This window comes from Cornus florida, unplaced genomic scaffold, assembly GCF_030987335.1.
Source record: "Cornus florida cultivar Cherokee Brave unplaced genomic scaffold, ASM3098733v1 CherokeeBrave_3.0.0_Hap2_Chr02, whole genome shotgun sequence".
Classification (NCBI taxonomy): Eukaryota; Viridiplantae; Streptophyta; class Magnoliopsida; order Cornales; family Cornaceae; genus Cornus; species Cornus florida.
The window spans coordinates 23,831,809-23,848,699 of NW_026775572.1; the positions used below are offsets into that span (position 1 = coordinate 23,831,809).

The following is a 16,891-nucleotide window of genomic DNA, read 5'->3' on the forward strand; positions in this document are numbered from 1 at the left end:
GAGTCAGTAGTAAACTGTGACTCACATAATTGTGAGTTACCTTTTACGAAGTGGACAACAATGATGACATTGAGGAAGTATCATTCTTCACAATTGCCATTTTACATCTAAAATAGAGCAACTCAACTTTGAATACTAATAAACATATATAGGTAAAAAGAGATGCTTTAATATCTAATTTTTGCTCAATTTAGAAATTGTGTTTTTTTTTTTTCAATTAGCACGGAAACGCAAGCACCCATATTTGTTCTTAGGAGACTCCAAATTTCATCATCCATTTGAGAGATAGAGTAGTGGGGATAACATAATTTTCATAAAAATGAAAAAGAATGGAGAAATATTATTGGTCACCTTTTAGAGGCTGTTGTGCAACCGAAAAAAATAATAATAATAAATCACCGTTGGAAGGTAATTAAGTTAGAATTTAGGATAAATTATACTGAAATCCCCTCAAGTTAGGTTAAGTTTCACTTCTACAAATATTTTGATTTTAACTTTCATTCATATTTGAAATAATGGTTCCATATTTCACTCACACTCCAAAAGTCACTTTTTTAAAATGTCGTAGCACTTTTTATATATAAAATGACAATATTACACTTTTAACTTTATGTTAACTTTAATTAATATATAAAATGACTTAACTACCCTCAAAACTTATTTTAAATGACCAAAATATCCAAAAAAAAAAAAAATTAACTTCTGCCTTCTTCTTTCAGTAAGTGTGTATAATATATATATATATATATATACACGCGCACACACACACGAGTTGTGCAGATCTCTGAGATGGAGGATTCAACAGCAAAGGTGAAGAAAAACAGAGATCAAGGTGACTGGAGATGGGGGCGAGATAACCTGCAAGCGGCATGAAGAAACGACCGGATAAATTATGTGGGATTGTCCGGTGCCGTAAGGCGAGAGGTGTGCGTACATGGTGTTACTGGTGGTTGTTGGTGCAATGGTCGACAGTTTGGATGGTCAAGCAACGAAGAGCTGTGTTGGGGCATGTGGAGCATGTGATTTGAGGAAGAAGACGACTGTCGTCGAGTGAGAGGTGGGCAGAGCACGCGATTTGCAGTTACTAGCGTGTGTTGAAGCCTGAAATCATGTCGTCGCCGCCACTGTTGCATATCGTTGTCACTGTAGGTAGATTTACTAATGATGACAATTTGCTAAACGTACCAAACCCTATCGTCCACCTATTTCCACCAACCTAAAACCATAGCCGAAAATCACGTCGTCACCGAACCATTCACTGTTGCAGATGGATATGATGTAGAGAGAATAATACGGGGGGGGCTTTTGTTATTTATATTTATAGATATTTTTTATTAAATTGAATTAAAAAATATAAAGATATATGGATCAATTCGCATGTATATGTAGATACCTGTTTCTCGTTGGTCCTAGAAAAGTCAAAGAGGTCTGGGAATATACCAGTAAACTATATGAGAAATGTAGAAGGGTGGAAGAAGGGAGAGAAAATCAGTCCAGTGAGAGAATTTGAGCAATGGTAGGGAAGAAGCTGCCGTCAATTCTCTTGACCCTTGCCTCTTTGTCTATGTCTTCTTTTATAGCCTTAGCTCATTCATGTGGTACATTGTTAGGCCTCCAGTCTGAGAACGGGTCAGGGTCCTGTTTCCCTTGGGCCATGTTGCCCTAATCCCTATATTTCTAGAGATGCTGCTAAGTGTACCTTTCCCGTTGAATGATCCAAAAGTGGCAAGCTGTAAAGACAATTGTACTATTCCAGCTGTCTTTTGCTCATATCCTCAAATTGGACCTTGCTTTAGCGAGCAAGACATTATGAATTTTCCATCCTCTGTTCCAAAATCCCTTCTACATCCCATTGTCACCTGAAGAGTCCTACCATAACTCTTCATTGCTCTGGCTAAAGGTTCTATCACTCGTGACCCCTCAAGTCTTTCAATTGGTAACTTTAGGTTACCTTAGATCGAGACTTAAGGCCCGTCGATTGAGAGTTCGTGAGAAGGTCAAATCGAGGTTCAAGACCCGTCGGTCGACAGTTTGTGGCTAGGTCAGATCGAGGTTCAAGGCCCGTCGATCGACAATTTGTGAGAAGGTCGGATCGAGATTCAAAACTCGCCGATTGATAATTTGTGGCTAGGTCAGATCGACAACTTGTGTCGCCTGATTAACATCATCCAAAAGCAAGCACAACAGCAAGTGATTGAGTTTAGTAATTCCTCATATAAAATTATTGACTCTAGAAATATAGTAATATGGAGAAGACAAAATTGTTTCAAGCACCGACAGAACCAGAAGTGCCCCCTTGTTTCAAAGAGAAGATGTGTTGAGAAATGACAGATGTATAGAACCTTTCAACGAGATAGTGCTTTTTCAACTCTCTCAAAAAGAAATTTATTCCAAACATATATGCCATGGTTCCTTACTTCGATAGGGTACAAATATACATTTTTTTTAATAGGTAAATCATGGTAAATGTGAAAGTATATTAAATATGGTCAAAATTTAGAGGGGGAGTAGCCCAAGAAAAGCTAGCCTGTATCAAAAATAGGATTAAACAATAAGAAGTCCAAATAAGCCCAATGTAACTAGTAGAGCTAGGAAAAAAAAGGCCCAAGAGAGAAGCCCAATACTAAAAAGCTGAAGAATCTGTTTAAAAATATATATATACTAAAAAATGATAGGCTTAAAAATTATTTCCCGAAAATACTTCTATTTTTTATTTGCCTGATTTTCCAAAAAATTACATTACATGACCTTGTTGACATTGTTGTCTGCTACTACACCGTTAAGTGCATGTCCAAGACCAAAAAACAGAATCCTATACGTCTTGGGCCTGAGGAGAGATCCAATAACATAAATAATCAGTCTACCACGCAACAAACACACGGTAGTAACTTTAATATCATTCTTCACGAATCACAATTGCTAGTTTACATCTAAAGTATAGTAACTCAACTTTGAATGCTAATATAGAGACCAAAAAAACAAAAATGAATACTAATATATATATAGTTAAAAAGAGATGCTCGAATATCTGAATTTTTGCTCAATTTATTGGCAAGGAAACTCAAGCACCCATATTTATTCTTAAACACTTTAAACACTCACCATTCGTTCGAGAGATATAGCAGAGACAGTAACGGAGCCATTCAGAGGTCAGAGGCAGTTGCCCGACTAATTTTTTTAATAAAACTAATATACTCTATTAATTTAAATTTTTGATATATATTTACAAAATTATATTACTGCTCTCATGTCATGGGTGATTGCAAATATCTGTAGTTTACCTTACAACTTCGTATATAAAAATTTATCAACTTAGAAGGGTTCTTCATTGAAAATTTATGTATATAGTATATAAGATGGAAAGGAATGATAGTCAATAGTCGCAGTAAAAGAAAAGAAAATTATTGTGGTTTATATTATGACTTTACTGATAATTAAACAAGTATTATCAAAGTAAAGTCAAAATGAAAAATCACTAAGGCTTCGTTTGGATACACTGGAGAGAAAAGAAAAGAAAGGATTATGAGAGAAAAGAAAAGAAAAGAAAGGGAAGGAAATGTTTATATTCATGTTTGGATAGATAGGAGAGAAAAGAAAAGAATTGATAATATTGTTGTTTAGATAACAAAAAGGAGAGAAAAGAAAAGAATTGATAATAATAAAATTACTATCTTACCCTTTACCCTTTTTGGTAGGGTTAGAACACAAAATCATTTCAGCCTCCTCCATATATCTATTCCCGATCTGACAGATCCCTCCGTCTCTCTCTCTCTCTCCAACTACAAAATCTACAAAAATAGTCAAAAACCCATATCACCTCTCTCTCTCTCTTCAACTGCCAACTACAAAATCTACCAAAATTAGTAGATCAAAACCCATCTGCTCTCTCTCTCTCTCCCCAGCTGCAAACTACAAAATCTACAAAAATAGAAGGTCAAAACCCATATCGGCTGTCTCTCTCTCCAACTGCCAACTACAAAATCTACAAAATCTACCAAAATTAAAAGATGATCTCTGCAACAGACGATCTCTGCAACTTCCAGCGAATTTTCCGGCGTTCTCTGCAACTTCCGGCGAATTTTCAGACGATTTCTGCAACTTCCGGCGACTTTTCCGACGATTTCTGCAACTTCCGGCGAGTTTCCGACAGTCTCTGCAACTTCCGACAAATTTTCCGATGATCTTTGCAACTTCCGGCGACTTTTCCAGATGGGCTCCAAAGGTCATTAGCTCCCTTTCTCTCCAAATCCCTCCAAATCATGTCAATTTTGGAGGGATTTGGTTTTACTGTTTAGGAGAGATTTGGAGGGATAGGATATCCCTCCAAATCCTTCCCAATCCTTTCTTTTCTCTACAAAACCCTCCATCCAAACACACCTATCCCTGTCCTTCCCTTTCTTTTCTCTCCAAAACCCTCCAAATCCCTCAATCCAAACGAGGCCTAAATCTATTATACTTTGCCAGGAGGTTGCCTTCTCAAATAGACTTCAAAATATTTGATGGCATTTGTAATTGGCTGCCTTATACTAATATTTTTAATAATTTTTTTAATAGAATATTAAATCTGAAAAAAATAAAATCTTAAATTAGAATTTGAACAAAATCCATTTTAGTTTCATTCAATCCTTTTCCCTCTATTTTTCTTTTCTTTTCTCCCTCACATCCAAACCAAAACTAAATACGATTCCCTTCTAACTCAATCCATCATTTCCCTCCCTTCTAAAACACCTCCATCTCCATCCAAACGGACTGATGTCCACTTGGCTGTCTCTTATTGGTCAAGCGAAAAATTCCCAAGTGGAACCAACAAACAAACAGCACCTCCCTCTCTCTCTCTCCCCTCTCACCCTCTGGCACCACCGTCGGAATCTCCGCCACCAGCTTCCCTTCTACTAATTTTCAACACCCACTCTTCCCCAACCACCTCGTTACCGTCGCCGCCTCAATAACTTCACACCCAAACCCTAATCTCAATTCTTAAACCAATTCCTCCCTCCCCCCCCCCCCCCCCCTCTTCTCTCTCTACCCTATCAATGGCCTCCACAACTCTCTCTCACTCTCTCTTGTCCCCTCACTGCTCTATCTCTCATCGAAGCCCACTAGAAAACCCCTCTCTGCCTTTGCAAAGATCAATCACCTTGTCTCCAAACTCGTTTGTCTCAAGATCTCATCTTGTACTGACCCAACCGAAGAAGAAGAATCGAACTTGCTTCGTTACCAACTGTTCTTCAATTGAAGAAGAAAATGTTAATGCAGAGGTTCCTATTGAAACGAGTATGCATTTTCTTCTCTATCTTCTCTCACTACAACTTTCTCTCTCTAATTTTCTAATTCATGCTTGCAGGGTATGCAGCATATCCCACTGTGATGGATATCAATCAAATTCGCGAGATTTTGCCCCACCGGTGAGTGATTTGTCATGTAAATTCACTTCAATTTGCTCAATTTTTGGTGAGAAAATTTGTTATCTTTAGTTTGATAAGTAGAATTTGAAAACCCATGTCTCATATTTATTGTAATTTGTTTTTTTTTTTCATTTTCTTTTTGTTGTTACAGTTTTCCTTTTCTTCTAGTGGATAGAGTGATTGAGTACGAACCAGGAGTTTCGGCTGTGGCTATTAAGAATGTGACTATAAATGACAACTTCTTTCCTGGACATTTTCCAGAAAGGCCTATTATGCCTGGTGTTCTCATGGTTGAGGTAATTGCTACTTCGATATTGGTTCATTTAAAGGTTATGAACTGTGTGGTTGTGTTTTCAAATTTGAGCTCTTTTTCTGATTTTATTTTTTATTTATAAATTATAGAACTAGAAAAAAAAAAAATAGAGACTAGTGACTGAAATTTTGTTATGTCATGCTTTGTTCATTATCAATAAGAAAGTCACTTGAATTTATATGAATCATGCATGTGAAAGACACTTGAAACTTTGTGTCAATTTGCTACTTGGATAATTTGTTGAATTAGGTGAATCATGCATTACACCATTATGTAGAATATTATGTATTTAAATGTGTAACACTTTGTGTTTGTGTCTGTATCCGAATTTTGGATACAATTGGAGCCAGGTATGTGAATCCTAACATTTGGTATTCCGGGAGGTCCAACACATAGCAAAGTCCATGTGACATAGCTTGATACTTCCTCTCATCCCGTGATTAATTCCCAAGGATTTGTCCTTGGGAATTAGAATAGGTGGAATAGAAGAAAATTTTAGGGAAAGTTTTATGGAAAAATTCCCAAGGATTTGTCCTTTGTGAGGAGTTGAGAAAGTCAGAATCACTGAAGCATCAAATGGTAAGAGCATTGCTAATTTAATTATTGAGTCCTTGTGTTTCTCAATCAACTTTATTTATTTACAAGCAGCATTTGTGCTGTTCAGAAGATAATCAGGTTATGGCACACCTAAAGTCTACACTAACAGGAAATCAACATGGGGTTTATGTATTGGAGTTGGAGGAGATTTTGTAAGAAATTATAATGAGAATGTCATTGTTGCATTTTCTGCATCTCTCTGTCAGATGCAACTTCAATTACTAGTATTACTTTAGAAGTTCTACAGATTTAGAAATTAAGGGAAAAGGGGGGAAAGCATATGTCACTGAATTTGATTATTTTTCACAAACGATGAAGCTACAAGTAGAAAGCATAATGAGCCCTAAATTTATGATTAATTTTTTGGGGTGTTTGTGCTTTTGTTAAATTATTATTGAAATTTAACGTATCAGCTGCTATCAATATACTGCCCGAATCTCAATGCATATTAGTATCAGTGAGTTTTAATTTGGGAACTATATCTTGATTTAATAAATTGGGAAGCATTATCTCGCACTCATTAATTGAGGTATTAGGCTATACCTTGAAATATCTAATATCTGATGACTTAAAAATATTTTTGCACTGGCATTACAGAATTAAAACGAGAAGTAACTGATACCATGCTATGAGAGATTTTTCTCTTACACTTCAAAATATTGGTTTTGGGAAATTTTCTATGGTGTGTATACCATATAAGTTGGTTGAAGGAATAATTGATGAGATAAACTTGTATGGTCAGGAAAAATTCTTAAGTTTATATTATTTAAGGCCAATTTGGCTTGAGAGGGGACAGATTGCTCTCCAATATGGGATTTGACCTTTATGCAGAATCCAATGCCATGTCTGAGTTTGACTTTCTAACAGTCAATTTGATCAGACTAGAAGCACTAAGTAATTAGTTGGAAAACTAATACATTCATGTTCTCATTCTCCAAAGACTTGATTGGGAGACTTCATTTAGGGTTTTAAGCTACCCCTGCTCTTCTACAACACTTATTGTTGAGTATCAAGATCTCTACATAATATTTAATAACTTTCTATTGAACTTCTATATAACAATATATATTCATGTGTTAGCAAATGAAAACATGATGCTAAATCCATTAGAGTTGTATTTTTAAGTTGTAAATCGTGTGATTGACACCTTAGTTGTATATTCATCATAGCATTCTCAGAACATATTCATCTTTTAAATTGCACTAATTTGGATGTAAAATTCCTGGTTGTGAATAAGGTTGACAAGAGTGACCTGCCCCTTGAAAACCTTTTCCATCTTCCTTTGAGCAGTTATCAGTGTCTCAATTTTCCTTGGCTAATTACTGTTAAAATTGTTCAATCCATAATGCGTAGGATTCCTCTCCCTCAACAAGAGGTAGCCAGCAATAAATTTTCTTGGATGTAGTGGATAACATATTGAAACTGTACTACAGATTTCACAGTGTAGGATTCCCTAGAATTGAGTTCTTTACCTTCATTTGGACAAAAAAATTACAGGTTAATCCGTGGCTTTTTTGCTATCTAAAGTAGCACTTATCTCCTATAAGAAATTGCTAAAATAAATTCTTTATGCTTTCTTGCTAACATTAGTCTTGAGGTCTAGGGGTTGTTTTTGGATAAGTATTGACAAGCATGGGTGGCTGTTGTATTCAGGCAATGGCCCAAGTGGGTGGTATCGTTATGCTGCAGCCAGAAGTAGGAGGTTCTCGTGACAATTTCTTCTTTGCTGGAATTGACAAAGTCAGATTCCGGAAACCAGTGATTGCTGGAGATACCTTAGTGATGAAAATGACACTTGTCAAGCTGCAGAAACGTTTTGGAATAGCAAAAATGGAAGGGAAGGCATACGTTGGAGGAGAGGTGGTATGCGAGGGCGAATTTTTGATGGCTATGGGTAGTGAATGATTATCTGCAACTTGTGCAGTTCCTTTCATTTTTTTCATTTCCTTCAAACTTTCTCTGGTTGTGTTGATTTTACTTCTTGTTGAGTTGATGTTCTTTAGAAGATTTTTTAAATAACTTACACGACTTGTGAAACTTATAAGACTGGTGAATATCTATCAGCTTGAGATTTCAGGGTTTGAACTTTGAACAGAACAGAAGTTCTGTGTTACTCTTGAAGCTTCCTACTTGGGAGGACCTTGTTATAGCTTGGGATGATATCGTGTACTTTCCAATTAACATACTAATAAATAGCGTTCACATTGGCGGCGCGATTGGATAGTGCCGTTGCAATTGGGAACTGCCCCCAAAAATGGTTAGTAAGCTCCTGTTCTTTTACCTACAATTTGAAAGTATGCTGATTTCGTTCCCTTAATCTAGTGGAATACCGTCACTTTTGTTATGATGTTGAATATTATTTCAGGTTATTAGGACCAATATCATTTGTAAATTACTGCTAGACTGTCTTAGGTAAAACTGCATAAATGAGCTGATCCGGGATTCTTCATTTTTCATGTTAGAAATATCACTATTTTTGGCTAGAGTAAGACTTATCAATGTCACTGTGACAGTGAACGTGGTCTTGAACCTCTCAATCCAACAATTGACAGTGAATGTGGTCTTGACCATTGGATTAAGAGAAACCTCAATCCAACAATTGACTGGACAGGTTTACAATAAGAGCATCCACACGATAGCTTTCCTATGTTAATTTTCAAGTCCCACTGATTTTCTTCCTAGAGGATATGAAGAAATTGATTAGAAAATGGGTCACTATTAGCTAGTAGAATTCATAATATTACAAGGAGAATGGAAGCAAAAAAAAATTGAATTTTAAGGGGGGAACTCGGAGCTTGCGAAGGTAAATTCAGCTTCTTGAGTTTATTATCTCTAATGCAGTTATTTTTTACATTCACACTTGAACCAGACCATTTCACAAACCAAGAGCTCCGAGTGGTGTCTTCCCTTGCCCAGCCTCGAAGTAGAAAATTAGCATGGCCACCATAGCAAGTCTTGCATGTTTAATCTCGGCCAGCTTCAGTCTTTCAAGCTTCTCAGTGTCCGGGATGTACACACCGTTCTGGATTGTGCCGGCAAGGCTCAATGGGTCAAAGAATTTGCCACCAGGGTAGCCTTGTTCGCCGGTAGCGTTGGCAAAGTTCTCAGCGGTTTTAGACCACGGTGTTGCCCACTCGACGGACTGGGATTCAGGATTGAAGAAATCAACCCATCTTTTGCTCTCAACCCATCCCATGAGGAGGAGTTGGGTGCCAAGGAGGGTGCCAAAGGAGAAGGGTGCAATGGCACCTGGATCTGCACCGGCTTCAAACCATGGAATACCACTCCAGGCTTGGCCGACAAAGATGCCAACAACGGCAGCCATTGCCCATCGGCCGTGGATCAGTTCAGCTTCCCTGTACCACTTCAAGAACGCAGGGTCCTTGCCCAAACCTAGTGGGTCGAACCCATAGTCACCTGGAAGCCTGCAGTTAGGAAATCCTAGTGAATCATAAGAAAATGAGAGAGAGAGATGGAGGGGTTTTTACTTTTCATTTGACTGTCACAGCCGAATTGAAAACTAAGCAGCGGCAATTCTAAAGTTTTTCTTGGGAAAAAAGAAGAGGAGATGTCTCCTATCTTAACCATAATATGTTGAAGTATCAACGTCATTTCATAGAGTAAGAGAGACTTACGAGCCGTCTAGCCAATCGGGGTCGACGAGGTTGCCACCAGCTTTAACACCAGGGATCCAAGACTTCTTAGCAGCAGCAGCAGCTACCACAACCAACCTCCTAGGAGCAGGAACAACTCCTCCTCTGGCTCCAATTGGTGCAGATAACAATGCCTGAAGCTTCTTCCCACCAGACAAGAAGGGAGAGCCCAATCCATTTAGCACTGCAGCTGATGTTGCAGCCATCTCTCTCTCCTCTCCCTCTCTTTCTCTCTCTATATAGTATAATATATATTGATGAGTGTATAGATGAAGCTTGAGTTTCTCCTTTATGTGGGAAGTGATTGTGGGAGAGTTAAATCCAGAGGAAAAGACTCCTGAGGATTCAAATAGGATAATTGAAATCTGCAGAGGACATCTAAGATCTCTCATGGATAGATTTCGGACCAATGGGATTCTTAGCTCCATCCGAATCTCCCACATTGCTTCCAACCACGTGGACCATGTTTTTGCCTCTACTTCGATTTTGTTCTGGTATGCTCTGCTTGTGCAACCCCACAATACCCAACTTTTCATTTATTTATTTATTTTTTTATTTTTACACCACAACCCCCAATATTTGCCCAACTCAAAATTATAGGTATATATATACCATATACACAGAATATATCTGTGATTTGTGAGATAAATATCAGGTGTCACTTTTAGGTGGATTTTAAATTACTGCAAGCGAATATAAAGTTTTTATACAAGAAGGGTATAGAAAATTAGAGAGCGTGATCATTTAAACAGGAATTAGGGATTACTTTTTTATGAAGGCTCGTGGTCCGGTAGTATCTCCAAGGTAGATGATTTGAGTCTCTTCAAGAATGCTGTTGAAGTTATTTGCCAGGATAAAAAATAAATAAATTACTTTCTATGCTGATTTTCATTCATTCCATGTAAATTTTATAAAATATAGCTAAGGTTTTGACGGCTATGTTGATTTTTTTTTTTTTTTTTCTTTTAACTATTTGTGAATATGTCTGGTAATGAGCAAAGGTTATATACATATTCTGCTAAACATGATGAAAGTGAGGTTCAAGTCATGAATTTTTTTCTCTGACAACATTGAGGTAATCCTATGTGCTACACTTTTTATGAAGTTATGCCATTATTGTAATGGTTTTTATATTATATATACTATTACTTTGTTATTATAATATTTTTATTTTAAATGAGCCAATATCATTTTATGCTTTCTCTTGTGACAAAATATATGACGTCTGTTTTTTTAAAAGAAAAAAGTTGAATATTTTAAAATGTGTTGACATTATCTTCAAGATGAGGAGGCATAAAATGAAGTGTATGGGAAGTGTTTAAAATAATAAAATTTAATATTTATTGTACTAAACATGAATGCGGGTCATTGTAAAAGTGCCTGTGCTTTCTAAATTGCATTATATACAAGTCAAAAGACGAGAAATGTGCGTGAATAGTCTTACACAACTCCAATAAATAAATAAAATTAAAAAATCCAACAAAGTATAATCATCAAAAGTACCACAACACAACTGTTATAACTGTTACTGAAAATTTGGTGGTTGGATATACTAAACAGTCTCACAATGCTACAACAAAAAAAAAAAAAAATACCACCACAATAAGATCTTGGACGTTGAGCTCAAAAACTTTATGCCTTGGACCTTCAATCTCTAGTGACTGCTGGACTCAATAAAGTGAAAACGACACTAACCATGATCGTGTAGGCTAATACCATGGACATAACGAAATCATGATCGTGTAGGCTAATACCATGGACATAAACTTTCCCCTTCACCGACCCAACCACTAAAGGATCTGTCTTGGCTTTTAACATGGAAGGTCCATCAGTAACACTGTTGGTGACGATTGATTTCTTTGGAGTAGGCCTCCAACCATGTATATTTTAGATCCAATTGGAAAAAAACTCATACCAAATGGGTATTTTTCAGTTTCCAATTGTTTTACAGGATACGGTATTGATCGTGGTTTAGAGCCTCACCTCTATGACAGCGTTTGAAATCAATGGAATATATATCGTACCAGTATGGACCTGAACCGTTCTCGCAAATCATGAAAACAGCTCCTCCTCCGCCGCCTTTGCCTGTCGCCTCCATATGGTGGGAATTGTTCAGACAAACCTGAGACACCGAGGAAGAACAGAATTTCGAATACCTAAAGACGAAACCTTATATTTCTTCGACCCAATTCTCTCTCTTGATGGGAATTGGATTTAAAAAAGGTTTGCTCGTTTGGCATAACTTTTACCCATAGAAGAAGAAGAAAAGTATAAACTATCACTTCTATTCGGCTTATTTGACAGTGTTTGGGAATTGCATTTTAGAAGATTTTTTTTTGTATGTTTGGCAAAATGCTTACTAAAGCTCTTCTAATGAAATAAAGTTCCAAACACTAACCAATGTAATAAGATTCCAAACAATGACCATCCCAACAACTAAAACTATGATATTAACAAACATATCATTTGTGAAAGAACGAAATATGTTACACATCTATCGTGAAAATGATTTAAAAATTATTTCTTTTACATTGTTGTTGTCTATAAAATGATCCAAATAACTTTCTTCTACATTTTTTTATTAAGTCATTCATACAGTTAATTATTTAATTATTTTTCTTTCTTTCAGTTTTTTTAACATAATATATGTAACTCATTTTATAAATTATTTTTTCTATAGTGTTTTGAGAAATTGATATATGAAAGGAATTTTTTTTTTTAAATACAACCCTTTACATGTAAGTTCACTTATTTTTCAATTTAATTTTGAGGTGGAAAAAAGGAAGAAGCTAAAAATGGAAAGATTTTTTTTTTTCTTCATTTTTTTTGGTTAGTACATCATGGTTGCCATAGAAAGATTCTGAGGACGCCATTATATACATGTTCATTTTGATGTGAAAAAAAAGCTAAAGATGGAAAGTATTTCCCAATTCAATTTCGATGTGAAAAAAAAGCTAAAGATGAAAAGATTTCTTTGTTCTTCATATTTTTTGGTTGACCGTGGTTATGTAAGTTGAAAGAGTCATTAGCCCAACTTATGAAGTTTATTTTCGTAACTATCATCAAGTAAATCATATAAAATATACACATATATTACTTGTATACACCCACATATTCACAAAGCTAAGAGAAAATAAAATTGAAGGCAAAAATATATGATGGTAACGTATATGAGAAAAAGGGACAAAAAACCAAAATCAAGAATGAATCGAAATATAAATTGCAATAGCAATAAATAAATAAATAAATAAATATATATATATATATATATATATATATATATATATATATATTGTTCTCACTCATCGTTCGTTAAAACCTAACAAATCTGATTTATGATAAAACTTAAAATAATACTGTATTTAGGAATTATTTGTCCAATTTTAACATGCAATGCAATATATAAATACTGTGTTTGGAATCTTAGGAGGCTAGGATTTGATGGAAATTGGATTTCAAGAAGGTCTTGTTTGGAACATGAAAAAGGAATTGAATTTGAAGAGATTTGTTAACTAAAAATTAAACTTACCAAAATAACCCTTCTCCAAACCCCTTTCACTTTTTAAGTCCCTTATCCAATATAGTATAATTTTTTTTTTTTTTTCTCAAATTTTTTTTTTACAAATTCCAATTTATTCCAAACTAAATTCTATTTTAATTACAATCCAATTCTATTTCCAAATTCTAAATATTTTTGGTTCCAAGCAAAGAGTTCTAGACCTAGTGGACGGTGGAGAAACTCTTTTTTCCTGGTCCTTGTTTTATTTCCTTTAATGCATCGAACTTAAAAGTGAAATTCTCAAACTAAAACTTCATTTGAACTAAAATCCATTAAAAAAAAAAAAAAAATTAACATATCCACTTCATCCATAGAAAGGATCATCCATAGGAAGGCCAGAGACTTTAGTTAGAGTTTTAGATATTTTTTTCCTTAGAATTGGGACCAAATCTACCTTTATATATCATAATGGCTTATAAATATAAAGAACCATGAAGAAGTCTCCCAACATGGCTAAATCAGTAATCCTTGGCTTAAATTGAAAATTAAAGTCTAAATGACAAAATGCAACTTTCTTTCTCATCAAACATAAACAGTTGGTAAACTCTTTGTAATTCTCTAAACATTCTGCTTTTGAGTTCAGAACAGGACAGTCCACCAAAAACCACGAAGTTCAACACAATAACATATGAGTAATGATAGGTCTTCCGACTTCAATTGTCGACTCCTCCTCCAAATACAACGTGGTTGGAAATAAGTCGAAGAGAAAGATATGTTTACGGGATTTCTTTTAAGAGTTCCAACGTGATCCAACCATGTTGTGTTCGTAGGAAGAGTCGATAATTGAGATCGGAAGACTTATCATTTCTCATTACATATTCATCACAAGTACCACATTACAATAACTTTGTTTTTGCCAATTTGTTAATTATATTCACCACTTTTACATCATATATGTCTAAGCCTAATAGTCAAAGATGATACTATCTCCGTCGCATATTAATTATCCATTTAAAAAATTTTGACTCACTACCACCTTTTATTTTTAAGTCATTTGAGGTCATATTCCTTTTATATACTTATATATTACCTATATCCCATATTAGATATCTACTTCAGTAACTTTGACTCACAATTTTGGAGTGGACAACTAATTTGAAACGGAGATAGTATTAAGTTTACTAGATGAACTCAATGTCATGTACTAAACAGTTTCACAATGCTATAGCAAAAAACTACCACTAGCATAAGATCTTGGCCATCAAGTTCAAAAACATTTACTTCAATAACTTTGATGTCTACTTCAGTAACTTTGGCTCATAATCAAGCCCCTTGTCAAGCTTGAAATTGGCAATTTCTGGTTTGACAACTGGTGCAGCCTTGACCCTCTCCACCTCCTTGTCTCTTCACAACACTTCACAACAATTAAGTGATACCTCCATTGACACCAAAACAAAGCTGTCCTCCTTTATATCCAACTCCATGTGGCAATTCCCACTAGCCATCACCAATTTACTTCCACAATTACAGCAGGTCAACAATATTCCATTGCCATGTCCAAACAAGGAAGACAAAGTTATATGGTTACCTTCACCCACTGGAACATTCTCAATTGCAAAGACAATGAAGCACTTCAATAGCCACCTACCAACCCTGCCTTGGACACACTTAGTTTGGTCCAAAAACTCAATACCCAAACACTCATTCACTCTGTAGGTAGTCATACAGCAGAGACTCCCAACCCTTAATAGAAGGTGCACAGCCCACATCAATGCCACACTATGCACCCTCTGTAACTCCCAACTTGAGAACCACAACCACCTGTTCTTTGAATGTGACTTCACAAAACCCTTATGGACATTTATCTAAACAAAATGTCTGTTCCACATCAAACCATCCTCATGGCCTAACCTTATCATCTGGGCATCACATCATTGGCATAGCAATTCAGGATTCTACAACAACTTAACCTCAAAGCTCGCTCTAGTTGCTTTGGACTACAACATATGGATGGAGCGCAATAGAAGGATCTTTTAGAGAAAGTTTCTGTCTCAAAACACTCTACTTCATCAAACTCTGGACATGATCATCCTCAACAGTCACGGACTCGCCATCTGCAAGGCGTGTTATTGAGGAATGGGACCTTCCTTCTTCAGTTATTCGGCCGTCGACCAAACCTCCTGATCGGATTTGAAGGGGTTTTGGGGAGTTTGCATCTTCCTTGTAAACTACACAGTGATTCAACCTGTATCAGTTTTCTTGTTTCGTATTGGGCTGTCTAGGCTGTGGGCCTGTTTCGTATTGAGCTGTCTCTTGCTTGGTTAGCCTGGGCTAACTTACAATGTACAACTTTCCTTTATCAATAAATTTTATCTTTATCTTTCAAAAAAAAAAGAAAGTTCAAAAACATTGCATATACATTCGTGCACGTTTCACTTGCCAAGACCCTTCAACGTCTCATGACTGCTGGACTCAATCTGCAGACAAAAATAATTAATTAAGAAACAAAACTAGACCGAAGCACATAAAGCCACTAGCATGAAACCATAAAGGTGTGTGCCAAAATAATACTCCATCATTAGAAATAAGGCCAGGAAAGTTCCTTCACCAGATGAGGTTCAACATTAAAAAAAAATAAAAAATAAAAAATAAAAAAAAAAATAAAATCTGTTTTAAAATTTCTCTAATTCTTGCTTAGAAACGAATTTTTTTACCAGGGGATGTAGTACTTTAAATGCTACGAAATTTTAGCATATGTTCCTCTTTGTGTCTAAAGTCTCTTAGTAAAATTTTATAATTTTTGGATTGGTGGATATTTTTAAAAAAAATCTTAGATTATCTGCTGTTTGGTTTCTGGTCACAATTTGGAAACTGAATTGAGAAATGTATTTGACGGACTTTCTGATATCGATAAATTACGAGACTTTCCAATTTTATTAGTTCACTTGTATAGTTTCTAAAGACCAAGGCCCAAAATTTTATTGTCTTCCTAAAAGACTAAGCAGGCCAAAGTTCAGCACTTGGTTCAATTTTAGCACAAGCTGTGAGAGCCTTTTTCCTTCAAAAAACTGTTTTCATTAGTGTTTTTTCAGCATCCGGAAGTGGTAAGTCACATTTTACTTTAAGTCTAGCTAGTTTTTAAATAATTTTAGTTTGTCTAATTTGATAAAAAAATGAATTTTCTATGATTTTTTGAGTAGCCGTTGTGCAGAATTTTCTTAAACTGAGCATGTTGTTCCATTTTTTGTTTTAACCTTATAAATTGGAGTCTTGCAGTGATGATCAAGTAAATTAATGCTTTGGTTATATTCAACTTCATTTGCCCTTCACAAATAAAGAGAAATATCTATTTGTGAAGAAAAATCGAGAATAATATAGGCTCCTCTGTTTCTCATCAACAAACAACTAATAGGTAGAAAACTCA

General features: G+C 35.6%; 2 protein-coding genes across 2 annotated transcripts; one reads left to right on the plus strand and one right to left on the minus strand.

The window, feature by feature from the left end:
* Positions 1-4,686: 4,686 nt before the first annotated feature.
* LOC132294297 (uncharacterized) lies at positions 4,687-8,391 on the plus strand. Its single transcript, XM_059792099.1, has 4 exons — positions 4,687-5,274; positions 5,345-5,405; positions 5,557-5,701; positions 7,969-8,391. The coding sequence occupies exons 1-4, from the start codon at positions 5,034-5,036 to the stop codon at positions 8,218-8,220; spliced, it is 699 nt and encodes a 232-aa protein (XP_059648082.1). The 5' UTR covers positions 4,687-5,033; the 3' UTR covers positions 8,221-8,391.
* A 620-nt stretch (positions 8,392-9,011) lies between these two features.
* LOC132294296 (chlorophyll a-b binding protein CP24 10A, chloroplastic-like) lies at positions 9,012-10,304 on the minus strand. The gene is made up of 2 exons (XM_059792098.1): positions 9,951-10,304; positions 9,012-9,740 (listed from the first exon to the last, which is right to left on the minus strand). The coding sequence occupies exons 1-2, from the start codon at positions 10,172-10,174 to the stop codon at positions 9,191-9,193; spliced, it is 774 nt and encodes a 257-aa protein (XP_059648081.1). The 5' UTR covers positions 10,175-10,304; the 3' UTR covers positions 9,012-9,190.
* Between the last annotated feature and the right edge of the window lie 6,587 nt (positions 10,305-16,891).

What these genes read in the sequence shown, in the direction of transcription:
- LOC132294296 (XM_059792098.1), bottom strand. Translation starts at nt 10,174, where the DNA reads ATGGCTGCAACATCAGCTGCAGTGCTAAATGGATTGGGCTCTCCCTTC. An exon ending in CCCGATTGGCTAGACGGCTC is followed by an intron (nt 9,741 to 9,950) that starts GTAAGTCTCTCT and finishes TCCTAACTGCAG; the next exon opens with GCTTCCAGGTGACTATGGGT.
- LOC132294297 (XM_059792099.1), top strand. Translation starts at nt 5,034, where the DNA reads ATGGCCTCCACAACTCTCTCTCACTCTCTCTTGTCCCCTCACTGCTCT. An exon ending in AGAGGTTCCTATTGAAACGA is followed by an intron (nt 5,275 to 5,344) that starts GTATGCATTTTC and finishes TCATGCTTGCAG; the next exon opens with GGTATGCAGCATATCCCACT. An exon ending in CGCGAGATTTTGCCCCACCG is followed by an intron (nt 5,406 to 5,556) that starts GTGAGTGATTTG and finishes TTGTTGTTACAG; the next exon opens with TTTTCCTTTTCTTCTAGTGG.